A 15445-nucleotide genomic window follows, 5' to 3' on the forward strand; every position below is an offset into this window, starting at 1 on the left:
ACTGATATAACAGAATGGCTTGCTAGGCCATTTCAGAGAGCATGTCAGAGTCAACTACATTACTGTGGGTCAGGAGTCACATGTAGGTCAGGTGAGGATGGTAGATTTTCTTTTCTAAAGGACATCAGTGAGCCAGATTTTTTTTTAATGACTCTATAATTGGTAATGGTTCCATAGTCATCAGTAGATACTTAATTTCAGATTTTTAAAATTCAATCCCACCAGTTTCAGAGGATCTAGTGTCATACACAGGCCAGATTAGGTAAAGATGACAATTTATTTTATTAAAAATAGGAAAGCTGTTGGGTTCTTAATGGTAATGCAATAGCTGCTTGAGCTACAGATATTTAACTAACTGAATTCATTATGCATTTTGAACTTGTCTCTCTAGATTGTTAGTCCAGTAACTGTATCCATTATGCAGGTATCAATGTAATATATATTTACAGTAAAAAGCATGTAAGCTTAGAGTATATGATACAAAAACAAATATATTCTGTATGCATTTTACAAGTAAATATAATCATTGAGAGTAACTTTTAATACAGAATGCACAGTCAATACCTTAAATAATAAAACCAATTTGTTTGTTACAGCCTTAAAACGTTTTTATTGTTTTCATAAAATCCCTAATGTAGAAGCAGGCCATTAGCTCATCGAGCCCAGATCTACCCTCCAAAGAGGAGCCCACCCAGACCCGCCTCTGCTTTTCTCACGGTTAATCCACCCATCCCCGGAACACCATGGGCAATATAACATGGCCAATGCACCCAACCTACTCATCTTTGGACGTTGGGAGGAAACTGGAACACCCAGAGGAAATCCACGCAGACACACAGAGAAATGTACAAACTCCACAGAGACGGTTACCTGAGGGTGGAATTGAACCTGGGTCCCTGGCACTTGAGGCAGCAGTGCTAACCACTGAGTCACCATGCCACCCTTAAATATTCAAGCCTGTCATGAGTAAAATTTAGAATCTTCTGATCCATAGTCAAGTGCGGTATTATTTGGGGAAGTGTTTATATTTCTTGCCATTATCAATTCAGTCAATAAATTAAAGGACAACTTTAAAAATAGCTATTACATCAACAACACCCACCAAGTTGGAACTCCACATTTAGGTCCACTTCGGGTACAGATATGAGGAGAGCAATATTTAAGCAGTCTGTGTACAAAAACAGAAATTGCTGGTGAAACTCAGCAGGTCTGGCAGCATCTATGGGGAGAAAGCACAGTTAACGTTTCAAGTCAGGTGATTCTTCATCACTTGTCCTTCCAGATGGATGTGAGGGACACATTAGCTCTGCTTTCTCACCATAGATGCTGCCACACCAGCTGAGTTGCCAGTTGCACAACATTCCCTTTGATGCTGTACAATTATAAAATACAAGTGAACTGGAATACCGCATATTGTCAGAAAAAAAAACAAATATGGAGCACAATGTTCAAAATAATCTTTTTGTCAGACAGTTTAGAACAAGAAAATGTTAAAATATGATCACTATGTCTCAACATGGTCACTTTGATAGAAAAAGCAGATCATTCTAAGCCCTCAAAATATCTAATGCTGGTATGGGACCATATGTGAAATAACTAAAACCTCCAAAAGAAATAATTTATTTTCTGGTCTTTTTACTGGGAATTATTCTGTTTCATGATCAATCACAAGTCAAGCTTCAATATTGGCTAGTAAAACAGATTAACTCTTATTTGGATACATAAAGGAAACAGTAAAATTTTCAATATGTCAATGATCAGCATGCATGCTGACTGAATATTTTAAAATAATTAGTTATCTCAAATTTTGAAAGGAAAGGAAGACAAGTTTTCTTTTGTAGTATTGTTCTCTCATCATAGCAGAACAAAGCTTTCTACATTTAAATGATGCATTAGGAAATATTTAACAAGAAGAAAGCAGTTCAGAATGTGGGCCCTTCTTTACTGTCCACAAAGACAAACATGTGCTGTGCATGTATCATAACAGCCAACTGCAAGAATTGTTCTTTTGCACTGAGGTTATTAAGAATCTTCTGCCATTCTGGTTAATCTTTCAGCAGTAGCCTGATCTTCCATGACATCAATATTACATTTAGATTCCTTTTTATACCTTGACTTCCATTCCCATCCTCGTCGAATTCTACCTAATCTTCTTGCAAGACATGGGAATAGAAATACTGTTTTGCAAAGCAAAACTAAAGTAGGTAAAAAAACTGCAATGATAAATGTTGGAGGTGTATACCAGACGAAATACTTGAGCTCTACCCACTTTCTCCAGGCATATACCAGAGCATGAAGAGTGCATAGGAATAATGCACAATATCCCATCTTTGACTGAAACACAGACAAAGTACAAAATAATTAATGTGCTCTTAAAAGAATAAAAAAAACTTTTTGAGTATCATAAACAACTTCCATCAATTTGTCACACTAGGATACATACAAAGTAAGCAGTCCTCCAAAGTGAATACTAATAGGAAAAGAAACTAATCTTCTGCAATTCCAATCTGAATTTGTTTTTATGTATTACATTATTTTGCATCAGCAAACACATAAAGGTGCTCAAACATTTGCACACAATGCAAATTTATCAGTGGTTGTAACAATAGAGGTTAAATAGGGATGGTTAAATAAAAACTTTCCGTATGTCACGATTCAACCTGGCTTCTTACTGACTTTCCTGAGTAACTATTTTATTGAACTTTCTGATTTAAATGGGGACTTTTGGAGAGTTTCTGGATAATGGATTTGCCCAGTGGAAAATTCAAATTCCTGGGCCGTTCCTTCAGAGTGTGCTACTATGGGAGCTCTTCAAGCACACAACTTCTATCTGCACTGGCATGATGATTGAATGGATAGTGGAAAATCTGGGCCAAAATTTCTGATGAATCTCCTCTATACTGCAATTGGGGAGGATTGTAGGAGCCCCTAACTCTCTGGCATTAACACTTGTAATTGGAAATTCAGCATAATGATAGACAATCCAACCCATACCCCTCACTTTATTCCTGTGGTGCTACACATGAATGGTTTGACCTAAGTCATTTTGCATGAGTTATAAAGGTACCTGTATACACTGGAATTCTTTCCAATTTAGTGAATTGCTGACCGAAGGAACTGAAGTCACAGTCAATATAGCAAGAATTGCAAGACCCAAAATTCCTAGAGAAACATAAATTTCCATTCTCCAAACATCGTCTTCAATCCAAGCATCTTCTTGGTTTTGTTTCACCTGTTGCATCAATATACAAATGGAATAATTCCTTATTTATGACAAAAAATCTTTAATATGTCGTAGTTGAAGTAAATGTTTGAGTGTTAAGAAAAGGCCAAATACCAAAAACTTTATTTAACAAAATATACATCATGTCTAGGGGAGTGGGGAGAAAAACATGAAGCTGCCTTAAAAGCAAACTAAATGTGAATTTTGTGTATTGTTCCACAAATTCCATATACCTCAACTGCTTCTCAAATTAGATAATTTCAACAGGCAGCTTTTCAATGTGAATAGTTTTCCTTTTAGAATTTTTGTGATTATTATAATAGGTTTGTAGGTGTGCAGCAGTTATTTGGATCACTTGTTTACCAGAAAGTGTATGTGTGAGGTGGGGGATATGGTTGGGAGCTGACAAACTACTCCCTACAATTAACTTGCAGTTCACATCACTGGTGATCTTGCGCTGGAGAAGAGCAGAGCGATCTATTAAAGGTGAGAATGACAAAAGTGAACAATCTGGGGCTTGTTACAGCTGCCAGCAGCACAACATTAAGTCATTATTTATTGCTGCTGCTGACTTGAAGTCTTGGGAGGGTACTGAGGGTTGAATAAAATATCAAACTAGAATAATATAAGTGGTAGTACCACATGGCTCTAGTACCTGAGCATTTGGGCACTTGTTTGAAGCTGTTGGCATTCTGCTTTCTTGCCTGCTCCATCCGATTTTGGGAATCGCTGTCTGTCTCCAGGCGACATCAGCACTGCTAGTTGGGTGTTGAGCTTGTCTCTGGCCCAATCCAGAGATAGTCATAGTTGTAGAATTATACAGCATGGAAAGAGACCCTTCAGTCCAACTTGTGCATGCTGACCAGATATCCTAAACAATCTCAGTCTATCCAATCGCTTTTCATAACTCTAACCCATTTGCCAGCATTTGATGCTGAAATAGCAGCAAATGGTCAGATTTTGGACATGGTCTAGGATTTAGGTTCTTAAATCTCCGATGGAAAATACATCTCCTAACATTTTTTGTACCTTTTCATCAGTGAAAATATAAGCACTTGAAACACCTATGTTGATTGTTTCTCTGACTTGTCTACTCAGACTGTCAACATTTAATTATTTGTAACATTGCTGTAGATATTTTTAAAATGTTTGTTCTGGAGATCCAAGGTAGCGGCAATCCAGTAGGTCTGCCCTGCTGACCTCTGCACCATAACCCAGGCAAAGTGGTGTATTTACTCTCCCTTTCTTAATTACTATGGCAAAAATCAGCAGCTTTAGATCCCCAGGATTGCTGTGTGTCAGTTTTGCTGATTAAGGAAGATGACCAAGGAAAAGGACAACAAGCAGAGCACTTCCCTGCAACAATGGACACGCCTGGAACCGCATCGCGGCTTCCGCGAATGCCCCAGGGGACTTACCTGTGGAGCAGAGCCTGGTCTTGGAGCTCGTGAAACTCCGAGAGAAGATCGATTCAGCAATGGAGGAGACCCGGGTCAGGATGGAACTGATCTTGGCCATGCTGCAGAAGCATGACCAGGAGATCCAGCGGCACGGGCAGTGTGCGTGGAGGTGGAGCAGCGGACTGCAGCTTCCAAATCCATGGCAGAATCCTCGGCAGGTAGGGTCCAGGTCCTGGACCTTAGTGGAGCAGGTCGACGACTTCAAAAATTGAGGCCATTGGAAGAACATCCACCTGATCGGTCTGCCGGAATGGGAGGAAGAAGGCCAGCTAGTCAGTTTTTTGGAGCAATGGCTCCTGCGGATTTTGGGGCTGGAACGTGGTGCAGGCCAGGTATGGGTCGAGTGGGCCCACCGGGTCACAGTGCTCAGGCCCAGATCGGACCAGCACCCCCACCCGGTCCTAGTTTGACTCCACCACTATAGAGACAAGCAAATGCTGTTGGAAGCTTCCAGAGCACTGGGGAAGAATCCACAAGCCCTGATATAAAAGGGATCAAGAATTATGTTCTTCCAAGACTTTTCTGCCGTTGTGATCCGCAAGAGGAAGGCCTTTGATGAGGGAAAGAGGAGGCTGAGGGACTTGAATATTCAGTATTCTGTAAGATATCCGGCAATATTACATTTCAGCAACGGAGGGCCCGTGTTTAATTTTGACTCATCAGAAAAGGCAAAGGACTTCCTGGGCACCTTAAAATAGACTGGCTCAAATAATATAGACAATAGTGTTCACTTTGTTTTTTCTGTGGTTTGCCTGGTTTACCTGGTTTTGTTCTTTTACTATGTAGGGGTCCCCTTTTTCTTTTTTCCCTCTTCTCCCTTCTTTCTCCCCTCCCATTATCCTTTGTTTTTCTATCATTCTATTTTCTTTTCCCTCTCTTGGTATGGGATGGGGCGGGGGGATTGGGGGAGGTGGTTACCAGGATTGCTTAGGGTCAAAGTATAGATGGGACGGGCTGAATGCTCACTTTTAATTTTGTTATAAGATGCATGTAATTTTTTTTAACTTTGTTTTGCCTGGATTTAGGGCGTGGCTTCAGCTAGAAGGAAACATGGAGGGGTTAGTGGGTTGTGTCAGTACTCCCTGTGGCAAAGGCAAAAGTCTCCTCTTATTTGTTTTATATGTTGGTTCATTGTAGAAGTAGTTGTTAGAAGTTTTGATCTGGTAGGTTTTGTAGTTGTATTCTCAAGTTGAAACGAACTGTTTACTGTTTTCACTCGGCGCGTTATGAGCAGGGCTCTTCCTCCCGGGGGTCACGGACTGTCTCGGACGGCCATGGCTAATAGTTCATTTAAATGGTGCGCCTGGAGTATTAAGGGGAATCATTCACTGATTAAGAGAAAGAAGACACTTTCAAGCCTTACTACAAGAAACATCTAACCGGTAAGGAGCACTTAAGGTTACAGCAGGGAAGGTTCGGCTGGGTGATTTTCTCATCCTTTAATTCTAAAAGCAGAGGAGTTGCTATACTCATCCAGAAGAATCTCCCATTTCAGCTGTTAGACTAAATTAAGGATGAATATGGGTGGTTTATGATCCTTATGGAAAGGAGTATGGGATTTTGAATGTATGTTGTCCCTGGCACACCCCCTCAAATTTTTAATGGATGCACCTTCCAGGTTGATGACCTTTGGAGTGTGTCATATGATTACAGGGGGAGACTTTAACCGTCTTATGGACCTCGAGGTAGACAGGATGTCCAGGGGTCTCATGGGCTTATCCCTGCAATCCAGGCAACTGGTGGACCGGAGTGGCTAGCTGGAGTTGTTGGATGTGTGGAGATGTCTTCACCCTGAGGTTAGGGACTTCACCTTTTTCTCTCACTTACACAAGTGCTACACCAGGATTGACATGTTTTTTTGCTCCATTGGCCTTTTTGAATTTGGTGCTGTCCTGTAGAATTGGGAACATCACCATTTCTGACCATGCAGTAGTGTACATGGAGGTTAATGCTGGAGGTAATGGGACAGGCTAGTGGGATTGGTGTATAATCCTTTCCTCCTGAAGGATAGCAAGTTTACAGAGTCTTTTTCGCAAAAATTTAAATTTTTTAAAAATTCAGGTATGGCCAGTAACCCATTGGTGCTCTGGGAGACCGCCAAGATTTATGCAAGATATTTGATTATTTCTCACTTGGCGACCCAGGGGCGGCAGAGGGGAGAGCAGCAGTGTATGCTTGAGGCCTGGCTGAGTGCAACTGAGAAAGCATACTTTTACAGACCGTCTGTGACCAAGTTGCAGCAGATTACAGCCCTCAGGGCTGCTCTGAATGCTGCGCTCTCCAGAGGGAGATCTCCTTTGTGAAACAGAGGTTATTCGAGTATGGTGAAAAACTGACGTATCTGGCCTGAAAGAAAAAAGTGATGCCCAATCTATCACACCCATCGGAGAATATGTTGGTACTCTCACTTGCGATTCCAAAAATATTAACATGGCATTCAGGAAACTTCACTCTGAGTTGTACCAGTCGGAGAGCTGTGAGGACAGATTGGCAAAGGTGGAGTCCTTTATTAAGACCTTGGACCTCCCAGGTGTAACTTCAGAGAGGCGTCTCTTTTGACTGCCCCTCTGACAATCCAAGAGATACGGGAGGTGGTGAGGCATCTCCAGAGTGGTAAAGCGTCCGGACCAGATGGATTTCAGAGCGAGTTTTATAAAGAGTCTATAAACATGCTGGCTGGGCCAATGTTGGATATGTACAATTATATTTACAGTCAGGACTGCCTCCGTTCCTTTCTGAGAGAAGCAAATATCTCCCTAAATATCAAGAGAGGGAAAGCCCCAGAGGATTGTACCTTGTACAGGGCTATATCATTATTAAATGTAGATTTTAAAATTTTGTTGAAAATGCTGGCATCAAGGTTGGAGAAGATCTTGCCCTCCATTGTAAAGGAGGACCAGACATGGGGGGTAGGTGGGGGAGGCTCCGTCTTGTTAGAGTACCCAAAGTTGGGGGTGCAATCCAATACCCTTTCAGATGGTCACAGGGAGGCCTCCTGTACTTGGGCATTTTTATCACCCCTGCCTTTGATCAATTATATAAAGCTACTTTTGTGCAGTTGCTAGAGAAGATGAGGTAGGACCTTCAGCACTGGGGGGGAATCTTCCGATATCCTGGTTGGGGAGAATAGCTCTGGTGAAAATGAATGTTCTTTCTTGTTTATTATATCCCATGCAAATGCTCCCTTTGATGCTGCCCAGGCAGGCGCTACGGAGGCTTAACAGTTGGCTCAGTTCTTTTATCTGGCATCACAGGCGGCCTCTTATTAAGCTTGCCAAATTGCAGCTTCCACAGCTGGTAGGAGGTGTGGACCTTCCAGATTTTAAGAAATATCAATGAAGTTCCTTATTATCCTATGTGGCTGATTGGGCTTGCCAGGACCCGCGGTGAATCTGGTTGGACATCTAGGCTTCCCAGGCAGATTGTCCTTAATACAGTTAAAGCATGGAGAACGATGCGACAAACTGAGGGCAATTTACAAAAAAACTTCCCTTTTTTCTCCCATAGCAGGAATACCAGGATTCTGGCCTGGATCGATGAATTCTGGCTTTAAGCTTTGGGAGTCCAGAGACGTTTTCTGTTTGGGAAACTTATTTGACGGGGAGGTCATGATATCTTTCGAGCAGTTGAGCCAGAAATACGAACTATCTAGGAGAGACCTCTTTTGTTATTTTCAGATTAGGGACTTTATACAGAAAAAGACTACATTAATGGTTCGTCTGTGTGGAGAGGAGAGTACTCCGGTCCACAGGTACTCTTTCAGTCAGCACCATCTATCATTTATTAGGAGGTAGTGTCTCGAAGGACATGGAGCTGCTGTGCGGCATCTGGACTCAGGAATTGGGGGTGGAGATCTCGTCAGAGGCATGGGAGGATATTTGGGAGAACGAAACAAAGATTTTGATTTGCAATAGGATGCAGGGTATGTCACTGAAGGTACTCCACAGGGCTTATCTGGCATCAGAGTGGCTTGCAAATTTTAAGACAGGAGCGTCTCCAATGTGTCTCAAATGTAAAACAGATATTGGTACTCTGACTCATTGCTTGTAGTCATGCCACAAGCTTCACAGGTATTGGGGCACTATAGCTAGTGTCTTGGAAGGGGTCTTGGGAACCAACGTCAAGGTAGACCTGCTGTTCCCCCTCTTGGGCTTGCTGAATCTCCGCTCTTTGGACACGCATGGGAAGAAACTGTTTAATATTCTTTCATATTGTGCGAGGAAGAACATTCTGATGAGCTGGGTGTCGGAAAATACCCCAGGAATTTCGGGGTGGCGTAGGTTAGTTATGGAGCACAATTCCCTGGACTTCCTTGCAAGTATGGTGCTCCAAAAAATTGAATTCTTTTATAAGATGTGGCGGCCCTTTTTGAACTATATAGATGCAGACTTGTCAGTGATATTGGTCAGAACTTTTGTGTAGCCGTGAGGGCTCTGTCTGGCAGGCCAGGAGCCCCTGAGAGGAAAAATCCCGAACATATATGGGTATGCCAAGTGATGCTCCCGGTAATGGGGAGCTTTGGTGGGGTTGTTCTGAGTGTTGTAACTTAGTTTAATTTGCCTTTGTTCAATTAGATTTAATTTAGTTTTTTTGTGTTTATTTATTGATTGTAGTATGGGTAGGGTTTTATTTTCTTTATTCTTTCTCTTTGCTTTTAAACTGTTTGTGGAGTAGAGTAGTTGTTTGTTTACTGATATTGTTATATTATAAGATTACTATACTATGTTGTAGTTATTTTATAACTGTAAAAAAATCTAAATCTTTTTCTCAATAAAAATATTTTAAAAATAAATGTCTATCCTACCAGTATAAGCAGATTCTCCAGGGATTCTTTCAATCATTCGTTAAATATATGTTCAATTTTTCATAGATTAGGGCCCATTTCCTTCATGACAGCAGTAACTAAACATTAGAAGTATTCCATTGGCTGCAAAGTGTTTTGAGACCTCCTGTAGTCATGTATGGTATGATATGAATGAAAGTCACTCCTTTCACTTTACTAAAATTCCCAAGATTCTCCTAAAGTTCAGCAAGAGCCTGATTGAAATGTCCAAAAATGCCGCCAATGGACTAGGCACTCCATCTTGCCATTTCCTTACTACAGAGAATTGCAAATCCGTACCATTGCCTAAACCCACGTCACAAACAACCTCCCCCACACTTTTGCATCACCCCTTGGTGTCATGTCCCTGCAAGAATTGCAAAAAAAAAATCAGAAACCCAAAGCACCAAAAAAACTGAAAGCTCATCTATATTTCCTTGTGAACAAAAACTAATCAAAACAACAGACCACATTGACCATGACTTGTATTTTTTGATATTGATCTCTCCTGTTCTCTGCTTGCAAATCAGCACTCATGAATACATGATGAACAGTAGGACCCTGAGAAGCACAAAGGATCAGAGGGACCTTAGTGTTCATGTCCACTGGTCCCTTAAGGTAGTTTGTTCAGGAAGATAAAGTGGTTGTGAAGGCGTATGGGATACTTGCTTTTATTAACTGAGGCAAAGAGTCTAAGAGCAGGGAGGTGAAACTGGAACTATATAAAATGTTGGATCAGTCACTGCTAGAGTATTGTGTTTACTTTGAAATCACATTTATATGAGTGAAGTGTTTGCACTGAAGAAGATGCCAAAGAGATGTTGCCTGTGTTGGCAAGTTTTAGTTATGAGAAGAGATTGGATAGAATGGGATTGTTTTCCTTAGAGCAGAGGAGTCTGAGGAGGGACATGATCGAAATGTATAAAATGATGAGGGGCATATAGGAAGCAACTTCTCGCTTTGCTGGGAAGGATCAATGACCGGGGCATAAATTTAAGTTAGTGGGCAGGAGATTTAGAGGGGATGTGAGGAAAAATATTTTTAAACCAGAAGGTCATGGGAACCTGGAAGTTAGTGCCTGGAGAGGTGGTAGAGGTAGAAACCTTCATAACAATTAGGAAGTATTCAGGTGTGCACTTGTGATGTCGAGACCAAGTGCTGGAAAATGGGATTAGAAAATGAGGATTAGTTAGTTATTGTTTTTGACCAATGCAGACTCAGTGAGTCAAAGGGCATTTTTCTGCACTGGGGTAGACCCCTTTGACTTTTACATTACTGATTCTCTTTTCAGATTTTTCATTCAAAAGGGAATTTTAATTTATCTAAACATATGTTGTTATTTTTAGTTTAAATTTCCTCTGGTCACAATAATGGGCAATAATCCACTCTTCTGGTCCTTGACCATCCTGTATGAGTGAGAAATTATTTGTACTGAGAACTGTTTAAGCCTGATGTATTTTTTTTTTGTGTTTAGCAGGCTTACTGATCTCATTCTTCAGTAAGAGTCATACATCTTCCAATGTTCAGATCAGGAGGTGGTTAAAGTGTTCCATGAATGTTGAATTCCAGGGTCCAATTGTTTGAAAAGGAGTCAAATACCAGTGGCAAGGAATATGGGCACTGTCGATTGTAACAAGGGACCTGTGTGCACCAGAAACCTCTGAATTGGTGCAGTTGAGGTGTCCCACTGTCATACCAGTTGATTTGACATTATATTTTCTTAAACACAGGACAAATTTTCTTTGTGATGCAGTTTCTGCTGCAAGAAGGATTTAGCACTAGCATCTTTTACTTTTTTAATGTATCTATATAACTGAATATTTTTTCCCATCAATAAATCGCCTGAGGTATTTTTCATCTATTAACCACCACTAGCAAATCTTCCATGTGTTCCAGTCGATTAACTTAAATGCAAGACCCATTCAGGACAACACAAACCATCAATGGTATTTGTACTTTTTAGAAAGGACCAGGCAATCACTTGCAGAGGAAATGGGTTAAGTGCTTATGCTGAGTTTGTGGAAGTTATGTGCTGTGTCTTTGGAGATTTCTTTTTGAGAGCTAGTGCTTAAAAATCAGAGGGAACCCAGAAACTGCTATGTGAGGTATGGAGGCTGTGAGAACAAAACGTTGATACGGAGAAGCTGCTGTTGAGACAATCACAGAATTGTTACGATGTAGAAGGAAGCCATTTGGCCCATCATACCTATTCCAGGTCATTAAATGAGCATCATTACCAAGTAACAATTTCCTACTCTTTCCCTGCATTATTTTTATCAAAATAGTCATCCGATGCCCTCTTGGATGCTCAATTGAAACTGTCTCCACCACACTTCTAGGCAGTGCATTTCATACTCTAACTACTTGCGGAGTGAAAAAAGTTGTTCCCTACTACATTCTTCCTTCTTTTGTACTTCACTTTAACAAATATTTCCTATCTATTAGAGTCATAGAGATGTACAGAATGGAAACAGACCCTGTGGTCCAACTTGTCCATGCCGACCAGATATCCCAACTAATTCTAGTCCCACCTGCCAGCACCCGGCCCATATCCCTCCAAACCCTTCCTATTCATATACCCATCCAAATGCCTTTTAAATGTTTCAATTGTACCAGCCTCCACCACATCCTCTGGCAGCTCATTCCATACACGTACCGCCCTCCATGTGAAAAAGTTGCTTCTCAGGTCTCTTTTATATCTTTCCCCTCTCACCCTAAACCTAGGGTGGGCGGCACGGTGGCACAGTGGTTAGCACTGCTGCCTCACAGCGCCAGAGACCCGGGTTCAATTCCCACCTCAGGCGACTGACTGTGTGGAGTTTGCACGTTCTCCCCGTGTCTGCGTGGGTTTCCTCCAGGTGCTCCGGTTTCCTCCCACCATCCAAAGATGTGCAGGGTCAGGTGAATTGGCCATACTAAATTGCCTGTAGTGTTAGGTAAGGGGTAAATGTAGGGGTAGGGGTATGGGTGGGTTTCGCTTCGGCGGGTTGGTGTGGACTTGTTGGGCCGAAGGGCCTGTTTCCACACTGTAATCTAATCTAAATCTAAATCTAATCTAAATCTAAAATTGCCCATAGTGTTAGGTAAGGGGTAAATGTAGGGGTATGGGTGGGTTGCGCTTCGGCGGGGCGGTGTGGACTTGTTGGGCCGAAGGGCCTGTTTCCACTAAGTAATCTAATCTATGCCCTCTTGTTCTGGACTCCCCCATCCCAGGGGAAAGACTTTGCCTATTTACCCTATCCATGCCCCTCAAAATTTTGTGAACCTCTGTAAGGTCACCCCTCAGCTTCCGACGCTCCAGGGAAAACAGCCCCAGCCTGTTCAGCCCCTCCCTTTAGCTCAAATCCTCCAACCCTGGCAACATCCTTGGAAATCTTTTCTGAACCCTTTCAAGTTTCACAACATCTTTTCAATAGGAAGGAGACCAGAACTGCATGCAATATCCCAACAGTGGCCTAACCAATGTCCTGTACAGCTGCAACACCTGTACTCAATAACTCTAACCATTAAAGGAAAGCATACCAAACACCTTTTTCACTATCCTATCTACCTGCGCCTCCACTTTCAAGGAGCTATGAACCTGCACTCCAAGGTCTCTTTGTTCAGCAACACTCCCTAGGACCTTACCATGAAGTGTATAAGTCCTGCTAAGATTTGCTTTCCCAAAATGCAGCACCTCGCATTTATCTGAATTAAACTCCATTTGCCACTTCTCAGCCCAGTGGCCCATCTAGTCAAGATCCTGTTGTAATCTGAGTCTGTCCCCTACACCTTCAATTTTGGTATCATCTGCAAATTTACTAACTGTACCTCTTATGCTTGCATCCAAATCATTTATGTAAATGAGAAAAAGTAGAAGACCCAGGCAATGATTCTTGTGTCTCTCCAGCCTGCTTATGATTTTGAAAACCTCTATCAGATCTCCTCTTAGCCTTCTTCTCTCCAAGGAGAATAGTCCCAACTTCTCCAATCTATCCTCATAATTGAAATTCCTCATTCCTAGAAGCATTCTTGTAAACATTTTCTGCAATCTCTCCAGTGTGTTCAGATCCTTTCCATAATGTGATGTTCAGAACTGTACACAATACTCCAGCTGAGGTCCAATAACTATTATACAAGTTCAACATCACCTTCTTACACTTGTATTCTATAGCCCTATTAATAAACCAAGGATGTTGGATGATTTAGTTGCTGTTCTTTCTAATTGTCCTGCCACACTGAATGATCTGTGCAGATATATACCGGGTTTCTCTGCTGCTTCACCCCCTATTTTGTATTGTTTTTTAATGTTTTTCCTATCAAGATGCATTATCTTACATTTCTCTGCAGCGAATTACAACTATCTCCCCTCTGCCAACTCCATTAATCTTTCTATGTGCTTCTGGAGTTCTGCAATGTCCCCTTCACAGTTCACAACTCTTTTCCCATATCCCTCAAAACCCTTCCTATTCATGTACCCATTGAGATACCTCCACCACTTCCTCTGGCAGCTTGTTCCATATCACCCTCTGTGTGAACATGTTACCCTTCAGATCATTTTTAAATCTTTCCTTTCTCACCTTAAACCTGTGCCTTCTAGTTTTGGACTCCACCAACCTTCGGAAAAAGACCTTGGCTATTCACTTTATGCATGTGCCTCATGACTTTGTAAATCTCTTTAAGGTCACCTCTCAGCTTCCAATGCTCCAGGGAAAAAAAGTCCCAGCCTATTCAGCCTCTCCCGATAATGCAACCCTCTACTCCCAGCAACATCCTTGTAAACCTTTTCTGCATCCTCTCAAGTTTAACAACATCTTTCCTGTAGAAGGGTAACCAGATTTTAACACAGTATTCTAAAATTAGCCTAAAATTAAAATGTCCTGTACAGCCACAACATGTCATCCCAATTCCTATACTCAATGCACTGACCAATGAAGGCAAGTGTACCAAACACCTTCTTCACCACTCTGTCTACCTGCGACTCCACTATAAAAGAACTATGCACATGGACCTTTGTTTCTCTTTGTTTGGCAAACTCCCTAGGGCCCTTTCATTAACTGTATAAGACCTGCCCTGATTTGCCTTGCCAATGTGTATCACCTCACATTTATCTAAATTAAACTCTATCTGCCACTCCTCAGCCCATGGACCCATCTGACCAAGGTAATGTTGTACTCTGAGATAATCTTTGTCAGTGTCTACTACACAAACTTATTTTGGTATCATCTGCAAACTTACTAACCATATTTCCTATATTCGCATCCAAATCATTCATATAAACAATGAAATACAGTGGACCCAGCATTGATCATTGTGGAACACCACTGGTCACAGGACTCCAGTCTGAAAGGCAACCCTCTACTACCACCCTCTATCTCCTATCGGCAAGCCAACTTTGCGTCAATTGGCTTATTCCCCCGGATCCCATGTGATCAAACCTTACTAACCAGTTTACCATGTGAACCTTGCCAAATGTTTTGCTGAAGCCCATATAGACAACATCTACCGCTCTGCCTTCATCAATCTTCTTCGTTACCGCTAGGACCTCCAGGTCTCTACTGGCAAAGTTAGAATCTAATTAACCTCTCAGACATGGCAATGAACATCAATACATTGTGAAGGGTAATTCCTAACAGGCAGCATTTGAAATGGTGCACAACTAGATTTAAATACGGCACCTGTGGTGTGAATGCTGGAAGTTCCTGGCACCAGCAACAACAAGAACTCAGCCTTTGCTGAGCATGGGTTACCATGCGGCACTGAGGAGGCAGGGTGCACACCTTACAAGACGAGAAGTGGAGAATTGTATGAGAAAAGTCTCCAAGGTTCAAGGAAGGAATCCCTCCATGAAATTCCTCCCAAAACCAACACTTGGCCTAGATGTGGGAAAATACAGTCTATGATAGAGTCATAGAGTCACAGAGATGTACAGCACGGAAACAGACTCTTTGGTCCAACCCG

The 15445-nt window shown here is 41.7% G+C and overlaps 1 protein-coding gene across 2 annotated transcripts in view; it reads right to left on the minus strand.

The window, feature by feature from the left end:
• Positions 1-268: 268 nt before the first annotated feature.
• Positions 269-15445, minus strand: part of LOC122550004 (STEAP1 protein-like) — a 55457-nt gene continuing 40280 nt past the window's right edge. For both annotated transcript variants that reach the window (XM_087987355.1, XM_043690369.2), the window contains exons 4-5: positions 3068-3232; positions 269-2334 (exon numbers count right to left, since the gene is read on the minus strand). In XM_087987355.1, coding sequence (XP_087843481.1) covers positions 2023-2334; positions 3068-3232 — 477 coding nt within the window. In that variant the 3' untranslated portion in view covers positions 269-2022. The remainder of the gene's footprint in view (positions 2335-3067; positions 3233-15445) is intronic.

Source organism: Chiloscyllium plagiosum, unplaced genomic scaffold, assembly GCF_037043375.1.
Source record: "Chiloscyllium plagiosum isolate Xiang-an unplaced genomic scaffold, Cpla_swu_hap1 HiC_scaffold_5, whole genome shotgun sequence".
NCBI lineage: Eukaryota > Metazoa > Chordata > Chondrichthyes > Orectolobiformes > Hemiscylliidae > Chiloscyllium > Chiloscyllium plagiosum.